Below are 15,630 nucleotides of genomic sequence, written 5' to 3' on the forward strand. Positions count from 1 at the left end.
TTTAAAATGTTCCAGCAGCAATAAGGAGAAAAAGTTGGTCTATAAAGGCTAATATATGTATAATACATTTCCAAACATTTAAGCAAGAAATAAATCCCAAGTGAATGTAGTTCTTACTCCTTAGTAAATGTGCATACGTTTTCAAAATTATTTGGATCAAACTTTCCTATAACGTTCAGTTGTCTATTTTTTCTGATGCATGAGATTTTGGCCAAAATCTGATGCTAAGAACAGCTCTGAAATTGGTTATTTTGCATGTCTTTCAAACATTCCGAATACATTTTTCGTCTCTGTACAAAATGAAACTTTATGTCATAATACATTTTTAAGAATCACAGATTTATATTGCATTGCTGGCAGGAATATTTTTTAACTGATATGTATTTTAAAAATATGTTTTATATTAGATAAATATGATGGGAAATGTCATTTCCTTTTTTAATATGTACTACACAATATGAGAGTTTTGTTTAAAATTAGCAGCATTGCTTCCCATCATTTTAAACGGGAAAATATATAAACACTCTAATTGTAAGCATAAATAAATTTAACATAATTCAGGAAGGTTCCTACACATAAGGTGGATAAAATCCTAGCCTTATACAAGTTCATGACTTATGGCCACTTTGCATGTTTGTTCTGTCCCAGTGGCCCTTATATTCCTGAGGGTTGTTGTGCAGGTCCCAAACCCCAAAAGGTGTCAGTCTCGTATAGATGAAGGATATTTTTAGTTGTGCTGAAATGAAATTATAAATACTATTGTGAGCATGGATTCTGATGCTTAATCAGTTTCTGAAATTTTTATTTACTGTGGTGATTTGCAGAAAGCTGCTGTTATTGTGATCAAAGCCTGTATGAACATCAAGAATTCTAAACATGTAAAAAAGAATTTTATAATTTAAAATTCTATTCTCTTTACTGTCTTTTGAGGATTTTGTCTATATTCTGTGGTAGAATGCTTTTAATTCAGCTTTTGAGTACCTCAGAATTATTTTTAGTGCAATAACATTCCACATAGGGTTTCATAAGGCAGTTCATATTTAATGTCCTGCAATTTCAGTCACAAAGAGACTGCATTTATCTTACAAATGTTATTGAGAAATATTAATATATTGTGGGGTGTTCTTTTCCCAGAGCATTTTATCTGGACAAATCAAATCTTCCTCCTAATTCAACATCAAAAGCTGCTTATATCGATAAGGTAAATCAATAAGTATGATTAAAGTAAAATTTGAATATGCTCTACAGGTTAGTCCTCAACTTGCGAGCACAACTGAGGCCAAAATTTATGTTGCTAAGCAAGACAGTTGCTAACTGAATTTTGCCCTATTTTACATTTTACCTTTCTTGCTACAGTGAATAAGTGCAGTTGTTAAGTTAGTAACATGGCTATTAAGTGAGTTTGGCTTCCCCATGGGTTGCTGCAACAGTTGTAAAGTGTGAAAAATGGTTGTAAATCATTTCTTCAGTGCTGTTGTAACTTTGAACAGTCACTAAATGAATGGTTCTAAGTGGAGGTCTACCTTTATTGTGAAGCAGTGCATCCTGTATATATATATATAAATAACCTTAAATTGCATGAAATACTTTCATGGTCCCATAGTAATAAGATTTCAGTGCTGAATATTGAGAAATTGGAAAGGTTCCATCTCTCTTCCAAGCCTATTATATTTAGAACTGCAATTAATTTGTTTGTTGTGGTGAATGACTAAAATGTAAGTTTAAAGATGTTGTCAGATATCACATTTGTTTTCTTCTCATTGTGTGAGATTTTCGTTCTGTTGACACCATTGTTGGACTGTGCTTAGGAAATCAGTTAGCCTTAATCTGGCCCTGTTTAGGTCAGTGTTTTCAGAAAAAAAATATGTTGTACTAAAAGACTTAGTGAGTTAATGTCTACTTGTCATATATGTTTATTGAGAATCACTACATAGAATAATGTAACTACTCTAGTGCACTGAAAAGCAATTAAGAAAGCCTTGAAGTCAAAGACAATGCCTGAGAGATTGTCAAAGAGTATATAAAGAGGTATGGTAAGCGAAATTAGACCCATGTGAGAAAGAGCCTTTTCTGTGTGGTTGTAATATAATGCAATAACCTATCTCTTCCACAAACCTTTAATTGATTTTAATCTTACCTGATTTTAATTGTGTTGCATTGATTGCACTTGTATATTTTAAAATTTATGTTTTTGCTTGTTATAGGTTACTCTAAGTGTTGTATAGGCAGAATTTCAGGATTTAAATTTAATAAATGATCATCATATGAGTTATGGAAAGAATAAAAGTTAGGACTTCATCTTTACAGGATGTTCAAGACAGCAGCATTTTTTTTAATTTTGATGAACTTAAAATACCATATGTTCGCTATGTTGTCTTTTAATGATAGTAGCATTGTATTTGTATTTGCATTGTATTGGACTAGATGACCTCCAAGGTCCCTTCCAACTTTATTATTATTATTATTATTATTATTACTTGGCAGCTAATGAGGCCTATCAATTCTTTGGATGAGCTTTACCGACTAATGGCGTCTTTCATAAGATCCAAGCGTACAGCAGCCTGTGCTTACACAGCTTGTGGTGCTTCTGGAGTAGGACTACTGTCCATCTCTTCAGAACTCTGCAGCCGGCTGGGAGCCTGCCACATCGTTTTATGCAACAGTGGAGTTCATCGGTATGGCAATTTATATTTTCTAAAAATTACTGTTAATTGCTGTCCAGACTCAAGAATAAATAAGATGGGTATGGATATGGATATGAATGGCAATAACTATCTTGCAACTATTTATGCTGCTCCAGTCATTAGCAATATAGAACTGCCTCACAGAAAATTGTAAAATAATTCCAATAGATTAATGCCTTATCGCATGAGTAGAGGTCTGTTGGGCTATCATGATAATATGTAACATTTTTGACATTCTCTAAAATATATATTTTAAAATGGAATTGACATTTTCCAAAACTAATTGGTTCTACCTACATATCCTAGTATTCTTCTGGAATACATGATGATATTGCCAAGTTCTCTCAACAGATTGAGGTGTCACTCTATATATTGCGTTAGATCCTTCAATTCAACCAGAGACATAGTGTATAACAAAAGCTGCTCTGAAACTGCTTCTAAGTGCTTCCAACCTTATCCTGAACTTATTCTTTTTCCTTAGCAGACAATAGTAGACTATGTTTCCCTAACATTCATCTGGATTACCTCAACAAACCCAGAGCCAGGTCTTCTTTTACTCTGCAACAACGATGATATCACACTCCAGAACATTACATTTGCATTGGATGCTATTGTACTGTTCCATCAGTATGCGTTTTACCCAAATCTGTTATAGATAGACCTTAACCTATGGCCACAAATGAGCCAGGATTTTGGTTATAAGTTGTTGCACAAAGGGGTTCACAATCTTTTTATGTTGTGAGTTACGTATTTTGTGATGGTATGGCCAAAAAGAAAAATTTTGTTTGAAAAAGTTAGAAATGGCTCATTCAGTCATTCAGCTATTTTAACTACAACCAAATAGACAAATGTACTGATAAACCTCACAGAGATCTTTATACTAACTATGTGGGTATCTTGACAAACAAGTAGATGTATTATGTCATCCATACTCATGTCTTAAACATGAACAGTAATGCCTGGATGGAATTATATTCTTTTTAAAAAATAGATTATAGATGTTCAAATGACTGAGCTACTTTTGCTAGAAATATAAAATACAGGTAGTTCTCGAGTTATGAATGTAATGGAGCCTGCCCATTCCATTTGTAACTTGAGTACTCATAGGGGTGAATCTCATATGCTGAATAAGATCACTCCCTGCTTTTGCCCATGTATTCGCTAGTCAAATGCATGGGAAGATACGCAGTTTGTTAAGTGCTCATGAGGTTTCTCAGGGTGGGGAAGGCCATGGGGGGCCTGGTGATGGAACAGTCCCCCAATGCCTCCCCAGCCCACTAAGATACCTCATGCTTCCCCCTCCCTGCTGTGCTGGACTCACTTACCTTGAGAAGATCTGTCTCCTCTCTGCAGCAGTTTCTGCCTTTGAGGAGACAAGAGTCAATGGAAGCTCCTAGATGCTGTAATATCGCATGAGTTCAGGCGTCCAACCTCTTTTGCAGAGAATGAATGCCTGAACTCTAGCGAGATCATGGACTCCAGAAACTTTCATTTTTGGCGCAAACACTGTGCCTGTCTCCTGCTCCTCCCAACTGCTTTCCACCACCACTGGAACACTTTTTTTTTTCCAAACAGAGACCTTGGGGAGACTGGAAACTCTGTGTGTAAATGGGATGCTTGAAAACACAGAAATTTGCTGTGTTTTCAAGCGCTCCATTTGCTCATAGATGGAGCTTCCAGTTTTCCCATGGTCTCCATTCGGATAAAAAGTGTTTGAGCAATTTGCTGTGTTTCCAAGCGTCCCATAGGTGCTGAAACATTTTTTATCTGAAAGGAGACCTTGGGGAGACTGAAAGCTCCATTTGTGAGCAAATGGAATGCTTGAAAACACAGCAATGGTCTCCCCCAGGTCTCCATTTGGGTAAAAAGTGTTGTGGTGGTGGCTGAAAGGAGTTGGGGGAACAGAAGACAGGCAAAAGAGGATGGGTGCCTGAACTCACACGATATTATGGCTTCCAGGAGCTTCCATTAACTCTTGTCTCCCTCAAAGGCAGAAACCGTGGAAGAGAGGAGATAGATCTTTTCAAGGTAAGTGAGTCCGGTCCGGCAGGAAGGGAAGGAGAAGCAGTTGTGCGGAGTGGGGGGGGGGGAAACAGGTTGAATGTTGCAGAGCCTCTGCAGTTGTTCCTAAGGGTGAACAACTGCCGTGGTGCTACAACATTTGTAATTTTGGGATTTGTTTGTAAACACTAGGGGACACTTATCACGTAACTTCGAACGAGCGTTAATGTTCGTAACTCAGGGATTATCTGTAAAGATAAGTCTACTGACTTAGTGTATGAAACGCCCCCAGTTTTCCAGAACAAGTGCAAGTAACATAAGAAGCTGTCAATCTTCCTTTAGTGGAGATCTTTTTGAAAATAGAAATAAACTATTTGTACAACTGCAGTACAATTGTATACTTCACAAGGATAATAACCAATTATGACAAATAAGTTTCTAGATTCACTTTTGGTTCATAAAACACAATCTGAGCCATCTTCCCCACTGGGCTCTTGTTTTGTATTAAAATAGTTTTGCTCAGTTTTTTAAAAAGAAAAAGTAATAATGGCTCAGAATTTTAACTGTCAACTGCAATTTGTACAATTCATTATTTTATAACGATAAGATTGTTTTTAAACAGTCTCTGATGTAAACACACGAGTTTTCTGTTTTGATTTTCTTTACCTAGATTTGTTATTATTCTCTGTAACAGTATCTAAAGGAAAAAATAAAGCGCATATTAGAAATTAGGAGAGCAATGAAGGTTTTATGCTGCAGGGTAGATTGTTTTAGGGGAAAAAACCTGCATTATTAACTATTGCAAGTATAGATGTAAAACAAACTATCACAATATCTGTAATAGACGTGAAATAAAGACTGAAATAAAATCTGGAATTCTTTACATGTTCTGTGACTTCTCCTTGAAATTGGGAGCATGAAATCTAGGACTTTTAGAGGCCTTATTCTGTCTTTTGGTTTCTCTGGCTGAGGAATTCTGGGAGTTGAAGTCCACAAGTCATAAAAGGGCCAGGTTTGAAGACCCTTGTCTTAGGGAGTGTGGTTTCAGGGTACTTCTAGAGGCAGTATTTAAACTATTTTAATACATAGGCTATAACCCTTAGCCTTGTATCAGCAATGTAGGGAAGGCATCAGAAGACAACTGAAATTTTAATGGGCAGGTTTAATAATAATAACAATACAGACTTTTGGAACTCTCCTCTGTATTTTGAATAAAATTCTAATATTATTGACATTCTCATGAATGAAAACGTATTTAAAAATCATTAATAAGTTAAATCCAGTAAAGTTAATAGAGTGAGTAAATAATAGAAGGAAAAGCTGGTAGTATATTTATTTAACAATGAGAATATAAAAATCTAAAATTAATATTTAAAATATTTGTTTTTAAAGTTACTCAGTAAAAAGAATAAATTAGTTATAATTGTTTGAAGTGTGTATGAGAGATTTATGGAAGTCTGGTAGGGGGGGGAAGAATATATACATCAGAACATTGTGATATAAACTCTGCCCCTTACATACTTGTGTGGTATTTTGTGAAGTAAGTATGAAAGGGAAGAATGCATCATGATATGGCTAGACACGCTTTACTATTTTGGCATAATCTTGGCATAATCTTCTCTATACTTTCTTAATTTCAGGGAAGAGAATTAAATATTGAACATCCAACAGCTGAAAAAGAAATAGAGCCAAAATGCAGAAGTTTGAGCAATCTCTGATATTGTATCAAAGCAAAAAAGAGTTCTTGTATCACAGTATTTCATTGTAATATATACTTCTTCCTTTTAAGCCTCACAGTATTATGTGTGGAGCATGTTTAGATTTACTATCAGACATAAAAATAAATTAAGTGTTTTTTGGGAGATATTATCAAGCTAACTTTCTAAGTTAATAATCGAATTTGAAAATTAAAATGTTACAGCAGCATCTTACAGAATATTTTAATGCCGTTTTAATTCTTGTCTGAGTAATGATTAATGCATTAAAATTATATATTAAAAATCCCAACATTGAATGTGTTTGTAAGCCACATGGGGCGACCTATGCGCGAGTTATAAATTTGTTTAATAAATAAAATAAATAATGATTTCTTTGATTTTTGTTTAGTTGTACTCTGAGCATCACTTTAGAGCAAGCAATAATTCTTGCTCGGAGTCATGGTCTACCTCCTCGCTATATCCTCCAAGCTACAGATGTGATGCGCAAACAAGTAGGTTATTTCTCTCTTTAGTGGTCTTTTTTCAAGGCTATACTGTATATATACAACTTAAATAGATACAATTCTTTTAATTTATTTATCTTCATAGGACCACAGTTTTAGCCATCGGCTTGAGCTCATTGCCCTTCTCTTAACTCTTGCAATTTCTCTGACTATAGATTTCTATTTTGGAAATTATTCTCTGCCCAAAATTGCATTTGCCTTTTTTCTGTAGCCACATGGCTCATACTCAGTTTGCAATCCATTATTATTCTTTTAAGTGCCGTTACCAAGCCAAGGATCCCATATCCCATGTCCATAACAACTTGCAATTATCTGTTAAGTTTTTTTCTTTACTCTCAATTCATTTCTTTGACCTAGCAAGATCATTAAAAAAAATTTGTTAGTCTACTAAGGTATTCGAATTAGATGTTTTAATGTTTTTCAGTATTTTAATGGTTTTATTGTGTTTATTGTTTTAAAATGTTTTACAGGTTTTAATTGTAATATATGTTTCTTAATTGTGAGATGCCCAGAATCGTTTGCTGTGATGGATGGCTATAGAAATTAATTAATTAATTAATTAAACAAACAAACAAATAAGCTATCTTAGCAATTTTGCATTATCTGCAGATTTGTTCTACATGCCTTCTTCAAGGTTAATAACAATCAATAAAATATGAGCGTTCCAGGACTCAGTACTGAATCCTGTGGCCTCATTTCAGCTGGATGAGGAACCATTGATTAGTGTTATTTGGACATGATTTTTAAGCCAGCTATGTACTCCCTGAATTAGCATGATGTCCAGCCCACATTTGTGTAGTATGCCATTAAAAATATGTAGTACTTGGATTGAAAACAAAGAAAGTGCTTTGGAGTTGTGTGCATGCTATACACTGCATATTTTTTTTCCTTAGGTTCAACTGGTAGGTTCAATAGCAGAAAATTACATCTTTGAATTAGAGAAGTACCAACAGTGTGCAACAAGGTGTTTTGGAATGGCATGGGTACAGTGTGGACACCTCATTAACTCAAATGGATATTTCCTTGAAATTGTGCAGCTACTATACAAGCCCAGGAAAAGATGTGGTTTCTTTAAAGAGGCACTGAGCGTGTGGGCTGAACAGGAACATACATTTTCCATTAGCATTTTTATGCATATATTTCTGATATACAAGTACAAGTAATTATTTATATATTCTGCCTTTTTCCTTTTTGAAAGTTAGTTTGGTAATTATCATAGCAGATGCTTAAAAAAATTGTATGGTAAGCACAACTATTTTTCATTCTTACAGGGAGCAAGAGTTCAAAATACTGCAAAGAATTTGGGAGTTAGGGACCGAACACCACCATCTGCTCCAAGGTAATTTAACATTTCAATTCATTTCTTTTTCCTGAAATAATTTTAACAATTTTTGCCATGTATATTTTCTGGATTTGCAAGGACACTAATATTTATTTTTCTTTTTTAGAATCAGATTTTAATGTAATTATTTTTACCTAACAATTGGTTTCTCAGCAGGAACACCATCAAATTTAAAAAAATTAATACTAGAGAAAAGTGACTGTGTTCTGAATTATTTTTCATGAAGAGTTCACTAAAACTAGTACATGAAGAATTTTTAATACCCAAGATATTATAGTACAAATACTACATCTTGCTCTCAGCACAGAATGGTGCTGAGCTACATTATGAAGAGATGTCAGTGAAACTTTGAAAGACTCACTCATACAGTATTAATGCTGTATTTTAAAGCCCTCAAATATTTCTGTAGTTTAGATAAATTTCTAAAGTAGAAAATAAATGTTGGTTATACCATCTTCCCAAAATACAGTGATCTCTTCCATTTAATTAGTGGAATAATTGGGAAAAGCAGTAGAAGACTCTTTGTATCCCTCTCTACTTGCTATTATGAGATGCCATTGGATATATTGGACATACAGGGGTAACATGTTGATGCATGGAGAGAAAAGCCAGTATCTACAATTGTTCTCTATTCAAATACTGAAGAATTATCTTGCTGTGGATCATTTCAGATGGTGACAAATCTAATTGGGGATCAACATGAGCCTCCTACTACTCCTGTGACACTATTGCAAGTCCCAAAAATAAAACTGCAATTTCTCACTATCACAAAACTTGTTTTCAAATAATGAGGATGCAAGCTGAAGCTGCCAAATTTTGCTGTGTTGTGTTGCCTGGGGCTGAATTGTATGAATTTAGAGGGGATGTCTGGCTTTCATTACCTTCCACTATAATAGCAGAATAGTTTAAAGGGCCTGACATACATGTAGTTCTCGTTTAGCAACCATAATTGGAACTGGCAACTTAGGTTGCTGAGTGGAAAATCACATGACTGTGACTGCTTATGATTTTACTTCAGCTTTACTTTTTTCCACTCCCTCCCCACAATTGAATGCTTATCCCAATGCTGGGCTAATTGGCAAGAAGGAAACTAATGCTTATATTTACATTAATTGGAGAGGAAGGGATTACAAGAGAGTAAACTGGCATATAGTGGAAAATGCAGTACACATCAAAAGAAATGTGCTGGCTCTGGCTGTTTGTCTATCCTTCTCAGGGCTGGAAACTGTGAGAATGCTAGGCAAATAGCCAGAGTGTTGTCCACTGTGTGCCTGCTTAGTCTCATATAATGCTTTCCTTTCCAATCTCTTCACTCTGCGGGAGGGGGAGGGGAAAAATAGGTCAGGCACAAGACAACATGTGCTAACTGGCTATAATGAGTGAGAAAGAGAAAGATGCTGCAAAGGTCATAAATATGCCTTGGTCACAAAATTATTCTTTTAGCATTGTTGTAACTTTAAACAATCATTGCATGAGGCAGTCAGTGAGTACAGTCTACCTATAGATCTGTTACTGCCACTATGATGAGCACATCAAGCCATCTGGATCATCTCTTTTGTTCTTTTTTCCTTTTAAAAGGGGAAGAGATTTGTGCTTTGGTATTAATCAGAAAAGGACAAGGCACTTGTTACTGACAAGGCAATCAATATTGTTTTGGCAATTACTAGGAAGAGGAAACTCTTATGACCAATGTCTACAAGCATTGTAAACTTGCAAACAAGTCAACATATTGACTGATTCCTCTTTTGACTCTGCCTCTAGATTCTTCCACTCCTTCTCCTACCCTATTCTTCCTAGAAATGTCCTAAAACTTAAATATATTGTGATACTTTGATATTACAATGCTAACAAACTAGAAAAAGCTAGTCTAGTGTATAATTTGTTATTGTCAGGACTGTCATGAAAGGGTGGAAATTTGAATTTCTCTCTGTAGAATTGGTGGCTCCCAATAAATGTGTTGAGAATCTCCTGGAGTGTTAATTCTGGGAACCTCTCATAAACCTATCTTACTATTAGTTCCCAAAATAATATTGGAGAAGTTGTAGAACTCCTGCAACAGACCAGCACTTGGAAGTGAAACACATACATGTTTCCTTTTTGTTAAAATAAATGATGTGCTTCTTCCTAAGAGCCAGACAGTAACTAATATAATCGTACTTACATCAGTGTAAAACTATTTTCTTACAAAAAATTCTTACAAAAAATAAATTCATTATGCATACTTTAAGGATAGTAATTTTATACTAGTTTACAATCTGTATTTTGTTTCTGACTCAACCGATGTATAGTTAATGGGGAAAAAACACATAGTGATTAAAAATATTTGAACATTTTTCATGTCACAAGAGCTATTATAATTGTTCTTTCTGTTGGCAGATTGTACAGACTGTGTCAGCCACCTCCACCTGTTGGAGATGAGTAAAGATTCTAATCTAAGGATTAAACAATGTTCCAGTTTCCACAAAGAGAAGGATAATAGTCTTTTGAGTATGGATACATAGCCCTTTCTTCTTAAATGTGACTATGTAAATAAAGAGTAATGACTTCTGTTGGGGGAAAAATAATATCTGGACTTACTGTGCATGTTCTGTGAATGTATTCCTTGGGCTGTTCTAAGTGCTTGATTCAACAATACCAATTGTTCAGCTAAGTATGGGCAGGAACATGAAAACAAAAGAAAAACACTGGAAAAATACTACATCATACTATTTCAAAAAAGCAACATCTTCATCCATAGGATAATCATTAATGCTCTGATGAAAGACATATTCTGTACTGAAATACTTTCCTAATGCATATCTCAAATAGTCAAAGAAACTCTACTGCCTGGTTTGGCAACAGTATATTTTAATGTAAGAAAGTCAATTTGTTTTATCTGAGGTGAGAGACTGATGCATCAAAATTATGTTCAGTGCCCTAATTCATATATTGTTCAATGGCTTTTGACAGGAATCTTTCCTGTAATAGCAAATGGTGAGCATTTGTAGAAAATTCAACTGAGATATTCAATTTTACTCATTTTTCTACCTCAGTTGTTTACATGAAATCACAAACTTTGACTAAGAAAAACATCCAGTTAACATATTTGTTTTAACTCAAAATTATATTTCATCAAACTAACTGAAAAATGAATGTTTTATTAAGGTCTTAAAATTAAGGCATAATTTTTAAAATAACATACTAATAGCTATATTCCATTCTTTCCCCAACATTCAAGACTTGATTTGCAGGGACCATATATATAATTTGCCTTAACTTTTCAGTGTTGTGTGAATCTACTGTGATTAAAAAGAAAAACTTTAAAGTTTTTCTGTAACTTGTTTGTCTTAACAACAGTCTAGCAGCTTATTCAGTTCTAAACTAGCAGCTGACCTAGAGTCTTATAGCCATTAATCTTATAGCCCATCCCGGCCCCGCAAAAGAAAAAAAAAACATTGCAATACTTCATGTTATGTCATGTGATGCTATCGAGTTTGACACCCATGCTCTAGACTATTAGGATTAACCTAAAAATAGAAAAAATAGGTTTTGTTTTAGAAACCAATGGAGTAAGGTAAGGGTTAGCATTCCCATTCTACATGCAGGCCTTGAAATCCAATCAGTACAGAACTGGGGGTTTTTTCGGACAATTTTTACATAAATGAAAAACTATACAAAAGGGGTATGTCTATGGAGATTCTCAGTCATCCAAGTCATAGTTATTCAAAAGATACTTTTTCACAAGGCAACTGGACTTCCTTGTTTTTCTTTGAAGACGTTTCACTTCTCATCCAAAAAGTTTCTTTAGCTCTGACTTGATGGTGAGGAATCAAAAGGGGAAAATGTATCAAAAATTGGTTACCTTTGTTTCTGTTGTCTAGGTTCCACTGACTTAAATGAATTTATGCTTAATTAACATTAAGCCAGACTTAATACATTGTGATAATTGTCTAAAGGTGTTATAGTCAGGGCTTTTTTTCTCATAGAACGCTCAGAACGGAGTTCCGGCACCTTTTTTGGATGGAACCTTGTAGGATAGGCAAGGTGGGTTGCATGACATGTGTGAGTTCCGGCACCTTTTTCTTTTACAAAAAAAGCACTGGTTATAGTATATATCAAGCAACAGATATTGTAACAATGATGCAAAAAATATCTGTATCCCATTCCCATAAAAACAGATTTTTCTGGCAAGAAGGGTCTAGACTCTAGATTGAAAGTGCAATTGAATATATATTTCAAAAATAAATAAAGTTCTCCTGAATTCAATGAGTCCCAAGTAATAGGTAAAGGATTTCAAATGAACAAGCCTCTGTCTGATCCAGTAGAAATTGTGTTTTATATTAATTCATATAAACTGCTTATTAGGTTATATCTATTAGGAATGGAAGGGAATAAATAAAAATAACATGAATTCTAGCATTTATTCAGTGAAGTGCTCAGAACCAGTTTTTAATTAGGAAAAAAAACACCGTGGAATTGTAAGTTTTTATTATAATACAAGTTTTTAATCTGACAAAAGGCTAGTATAGTTCTGTATTGTTAGATCATGCTATCACACTGATTTCTCAAGAACTTGGAAGTAAGAATAACTATTTCTTCCTATCCCTGTATTTTCTTGAATGATAAGAAGGCAAATGGCAAAGTTTAATATATATGTGCATTTTGGATAAAAAGAAATTACCACAACATGCAAATGCTGGTCCTGCAAGAAATAATCAAGTGATCAGTCACAATATTTTTTCACTGTAAGGAAGCAGTGCAGTATTTTCTAATCAAAAGTGAATGCATTACGTAAAACTGTTTGCTTCATCATCGCTATTAGCTATATTACATTCTTTATCAGCACAACAGCAAACAGTAAATCATATATAAATACATGCCAGATTAAAAATACTAAATTACAGTAAAAAGCTTAAATGAAAATGTTAAAATAGCAGTGGGACTTTATACTCATATATGTACTATAAAATCAAATACAATGAAGTCCAGGTGTTTTTGAATGATACATTATAGATAAAAAAACAAATATTTTACTTTTTAATATCCAGAGGCATGTTTCACTTACTGTATTTCAAGTATCCTTATGTTTCTTTAAAAATCTGAACTTTTTTGATATTTAAATGTGTCCAGATTGTACATTTGCAGCATTTAAATTCTAAAATATAATATGTCAAACCCCTGAAATGTAAAAGAGAGTTGCCTTTAAGTTAGTTTCCAGTTTCCACTTTGACTGGAGAAGGGATCTGTCCTTCGGTCAAAAATATTTGCCTATGCTATGTAGTAGCATTTTTTTGCCCTGATATTTGTAACTTCTGGTTCAGGAAGTAGCACTGTATTTGTAATCTTTGGAGTGTCTTTAGAAATGTGTTGTTAATTTACACTTCTAGTCTTTCAAAATGGAAATGTTTTGGTTTGATGGTAAAAAGAAACCAGGATTAGCTACTGGTACTACTGATAAAATAAGCCTTTGTCAAGGAAGCTTGATAAACTTTACATATCTTTAATATTTGGTTCTTACTCAGCCTCCAGTCCTGATCAGTTCTAGGTTATTTGGGTAGATCAAGTAGTATAATTCATTTATTCTTTTAGAAGTTGTGGTATCAGCATTTGAATCCTGTCCTAAAATGTTAATGCATTTTCAAAAGACCATTAGAAAAAAATCTTATTCCTCATGCAATAGGAAAATCTCATTCCAAATGTGATAGGAAGAACCATTTTCAGGTTAGAAATATTTTCATACAAGTGAAATCCTGCCTTTTACTTTCCCACCAGATTAAAAAAAAGCCGGCCCTACATTTCACTGGAAAAATTATTATAATATTCCAACAGTGCCTAGCAATATTTTTACCTTTAACACACATCCTGCTGGCTATTGGCTATGGCCATATCATTACTATTACATTTGACTGTATTTCTATAACTCATGCACATGTCTTTATTTGAAAATAACCACAGCAATATTATTTAATCTAGCATGTATATAGTGTAAGAAATAAATCAATGCTTATGCCTTTTGTCAGAAAAAAAAACCTTTTTTGTATTAGCAGTGTTAGGTTATGCAGAAGAATATATTTTTTTAATTACTGAAACTTAAGTCAAGAAGACTGCTGTGTTTTTGCAAAAGAAAAATAGTACATGAAAACATTTACAACATATATTAATAGCTTAACTGTCTTCAGTATATTATTTTGTATGTCAACATTTGTTTCATAACATTGATAAATAAAAATAAAACCTCTTTATGGGTGGTTTTTGTTTTGGATTGTATTAGGACAGGGATGTCAAACTGCCAGGCTGCGGGCCAGACACCTCGTCCATTGCCAGCAATGGGGAAAAAGTTGCACGATGTCACGTGACATCGTGAGTTTGACATGCCTGTTTTAGGATGATAGAAGTTTGTAAATGATATTGGAAGACTATGGATATGTGGGTCCCCAAGCTTTCCCAGAGCCAATCAAGCATGGGAGCAGGAAAGAACTATGTTTTTATTAGTTCAACATTGTCGGCTCTTGTCAGGGCTTTTGGTGACTTGAGAAGGAGGGGCACCTGTTGATTGTCTCCTACTCATTGGAGATGGCAAGGGAGCCCTCTGGAGACACCCCAGCAGTTATGGTGCAAGGCAACTGTTTCTGGTGTGCCAGTAAGCCGTTGGCACTGCAGTGATGAAGATGGAGTTGGCAATGCTAGAAGAAGTTGGTGGCATGTTTTTGCTAATGGAGATGGCCATACAACAGCACCATTGGCCACAGAAGATCACATAAAAGCAGTTCTCTTTTGCAGATGATAGCATTCTGACAGCAGTGGACAGGCCAGCAGGATATTGCTGAACTGGCATGGATCACATGAATCTTGCATTAGGCCAGTAACCATCTTGTCTCTGACATGAAGCTTGGAAAGAACCTATAGATATTTAGAGCTGCTGACCCACTACTATGGACTTTCCATCTTTTCCTGGTGGATTGTGGCTTATGAATGTGGACTTTTTTTTCACTGCAAAGTTGGGTTTGAATTACAGCAGATACTCTTTACCAACCTGGGCTCTCCTTGACAGACATAACAAACTAGAATGGAGATGGATAACCGAGACCAGATAGCTCTCTTTTCTGAGTATGAATGGTATCTTGTGAAAGGATGTGGATACAATTAAAAAAATGCTGTTTACTGTAGATGTTGGTTTTATTTAAAAGGAATTCATGTTATTAATGTGAAAAATAACATGGAGGTCATTCCAATATTTTATCTATTGGAAGCAATCTGGGGTAATTGTACTTGAAATATTCCTTTTATCTTTCTGTGGTATTACAAGCCAAACATATATCATTTGTAGAGTTGTTTTATTTGGGGGCCTGCTCTCTTACAGTCCATTGGCCAAAAGCCCAGTGATCACTATATTGCATTTGAAT

At 34.6% G+C, this 15,630-nt stretch overlaps 1 protein-coding gene across 1 annotated transcript in view; it reads left to right on the top strand.

Annotated features, from left to right (window-relative positions):
• PREX2 (phosphatidylinositol-3,4,5-trisphosphate dependent Rac exchange factor 2) overlaps positions 1–14,459 on the top strand; it is a gene marked incomplete at its 5' end in the record, with an annotated part of 111,968 nt that extends 97,509 nt beyond the window's left edge. The window contains 5 exons of the mRNA XM_081325829.1: positions 1,135–1,201; positions 2,485–2,675; positions 6,792–6,894; positions 8,178–8,245; positions 10,625–14,459. Of these exons, the coding sequence (XP_081181955.1) occupies positions 1,135–1,201; positions 2,485–2,675; positions 6,792–6,894; positions 8,178–8,245; positions 10,625–10,670 (475 nt within the window). The 3' untranslated portion in view covers positions 10,671–14,459. The remainder of the gene's footprint in view (positions 1–1,134; positions 1,202–2,484; positions 2,676–6,791; positions 6,895–8,177; positions 8,246–10,624) is intronic.
• Positions 14,460–15,630: the final 1,171 nt, after the last annotated feature.

Source organism: Vipera berus (assembly GCF_964194415.1).
Source record: "Vipera berus genome assembly, chromosome: 3".
In the NCBI taxonomy this organism is placed as follows: domain Eukaryota; kingdom Metazoa; phylum Chordata; class Lepidosauria; order Squamata; family Viperidae; genus Vipera; species Vipera berus.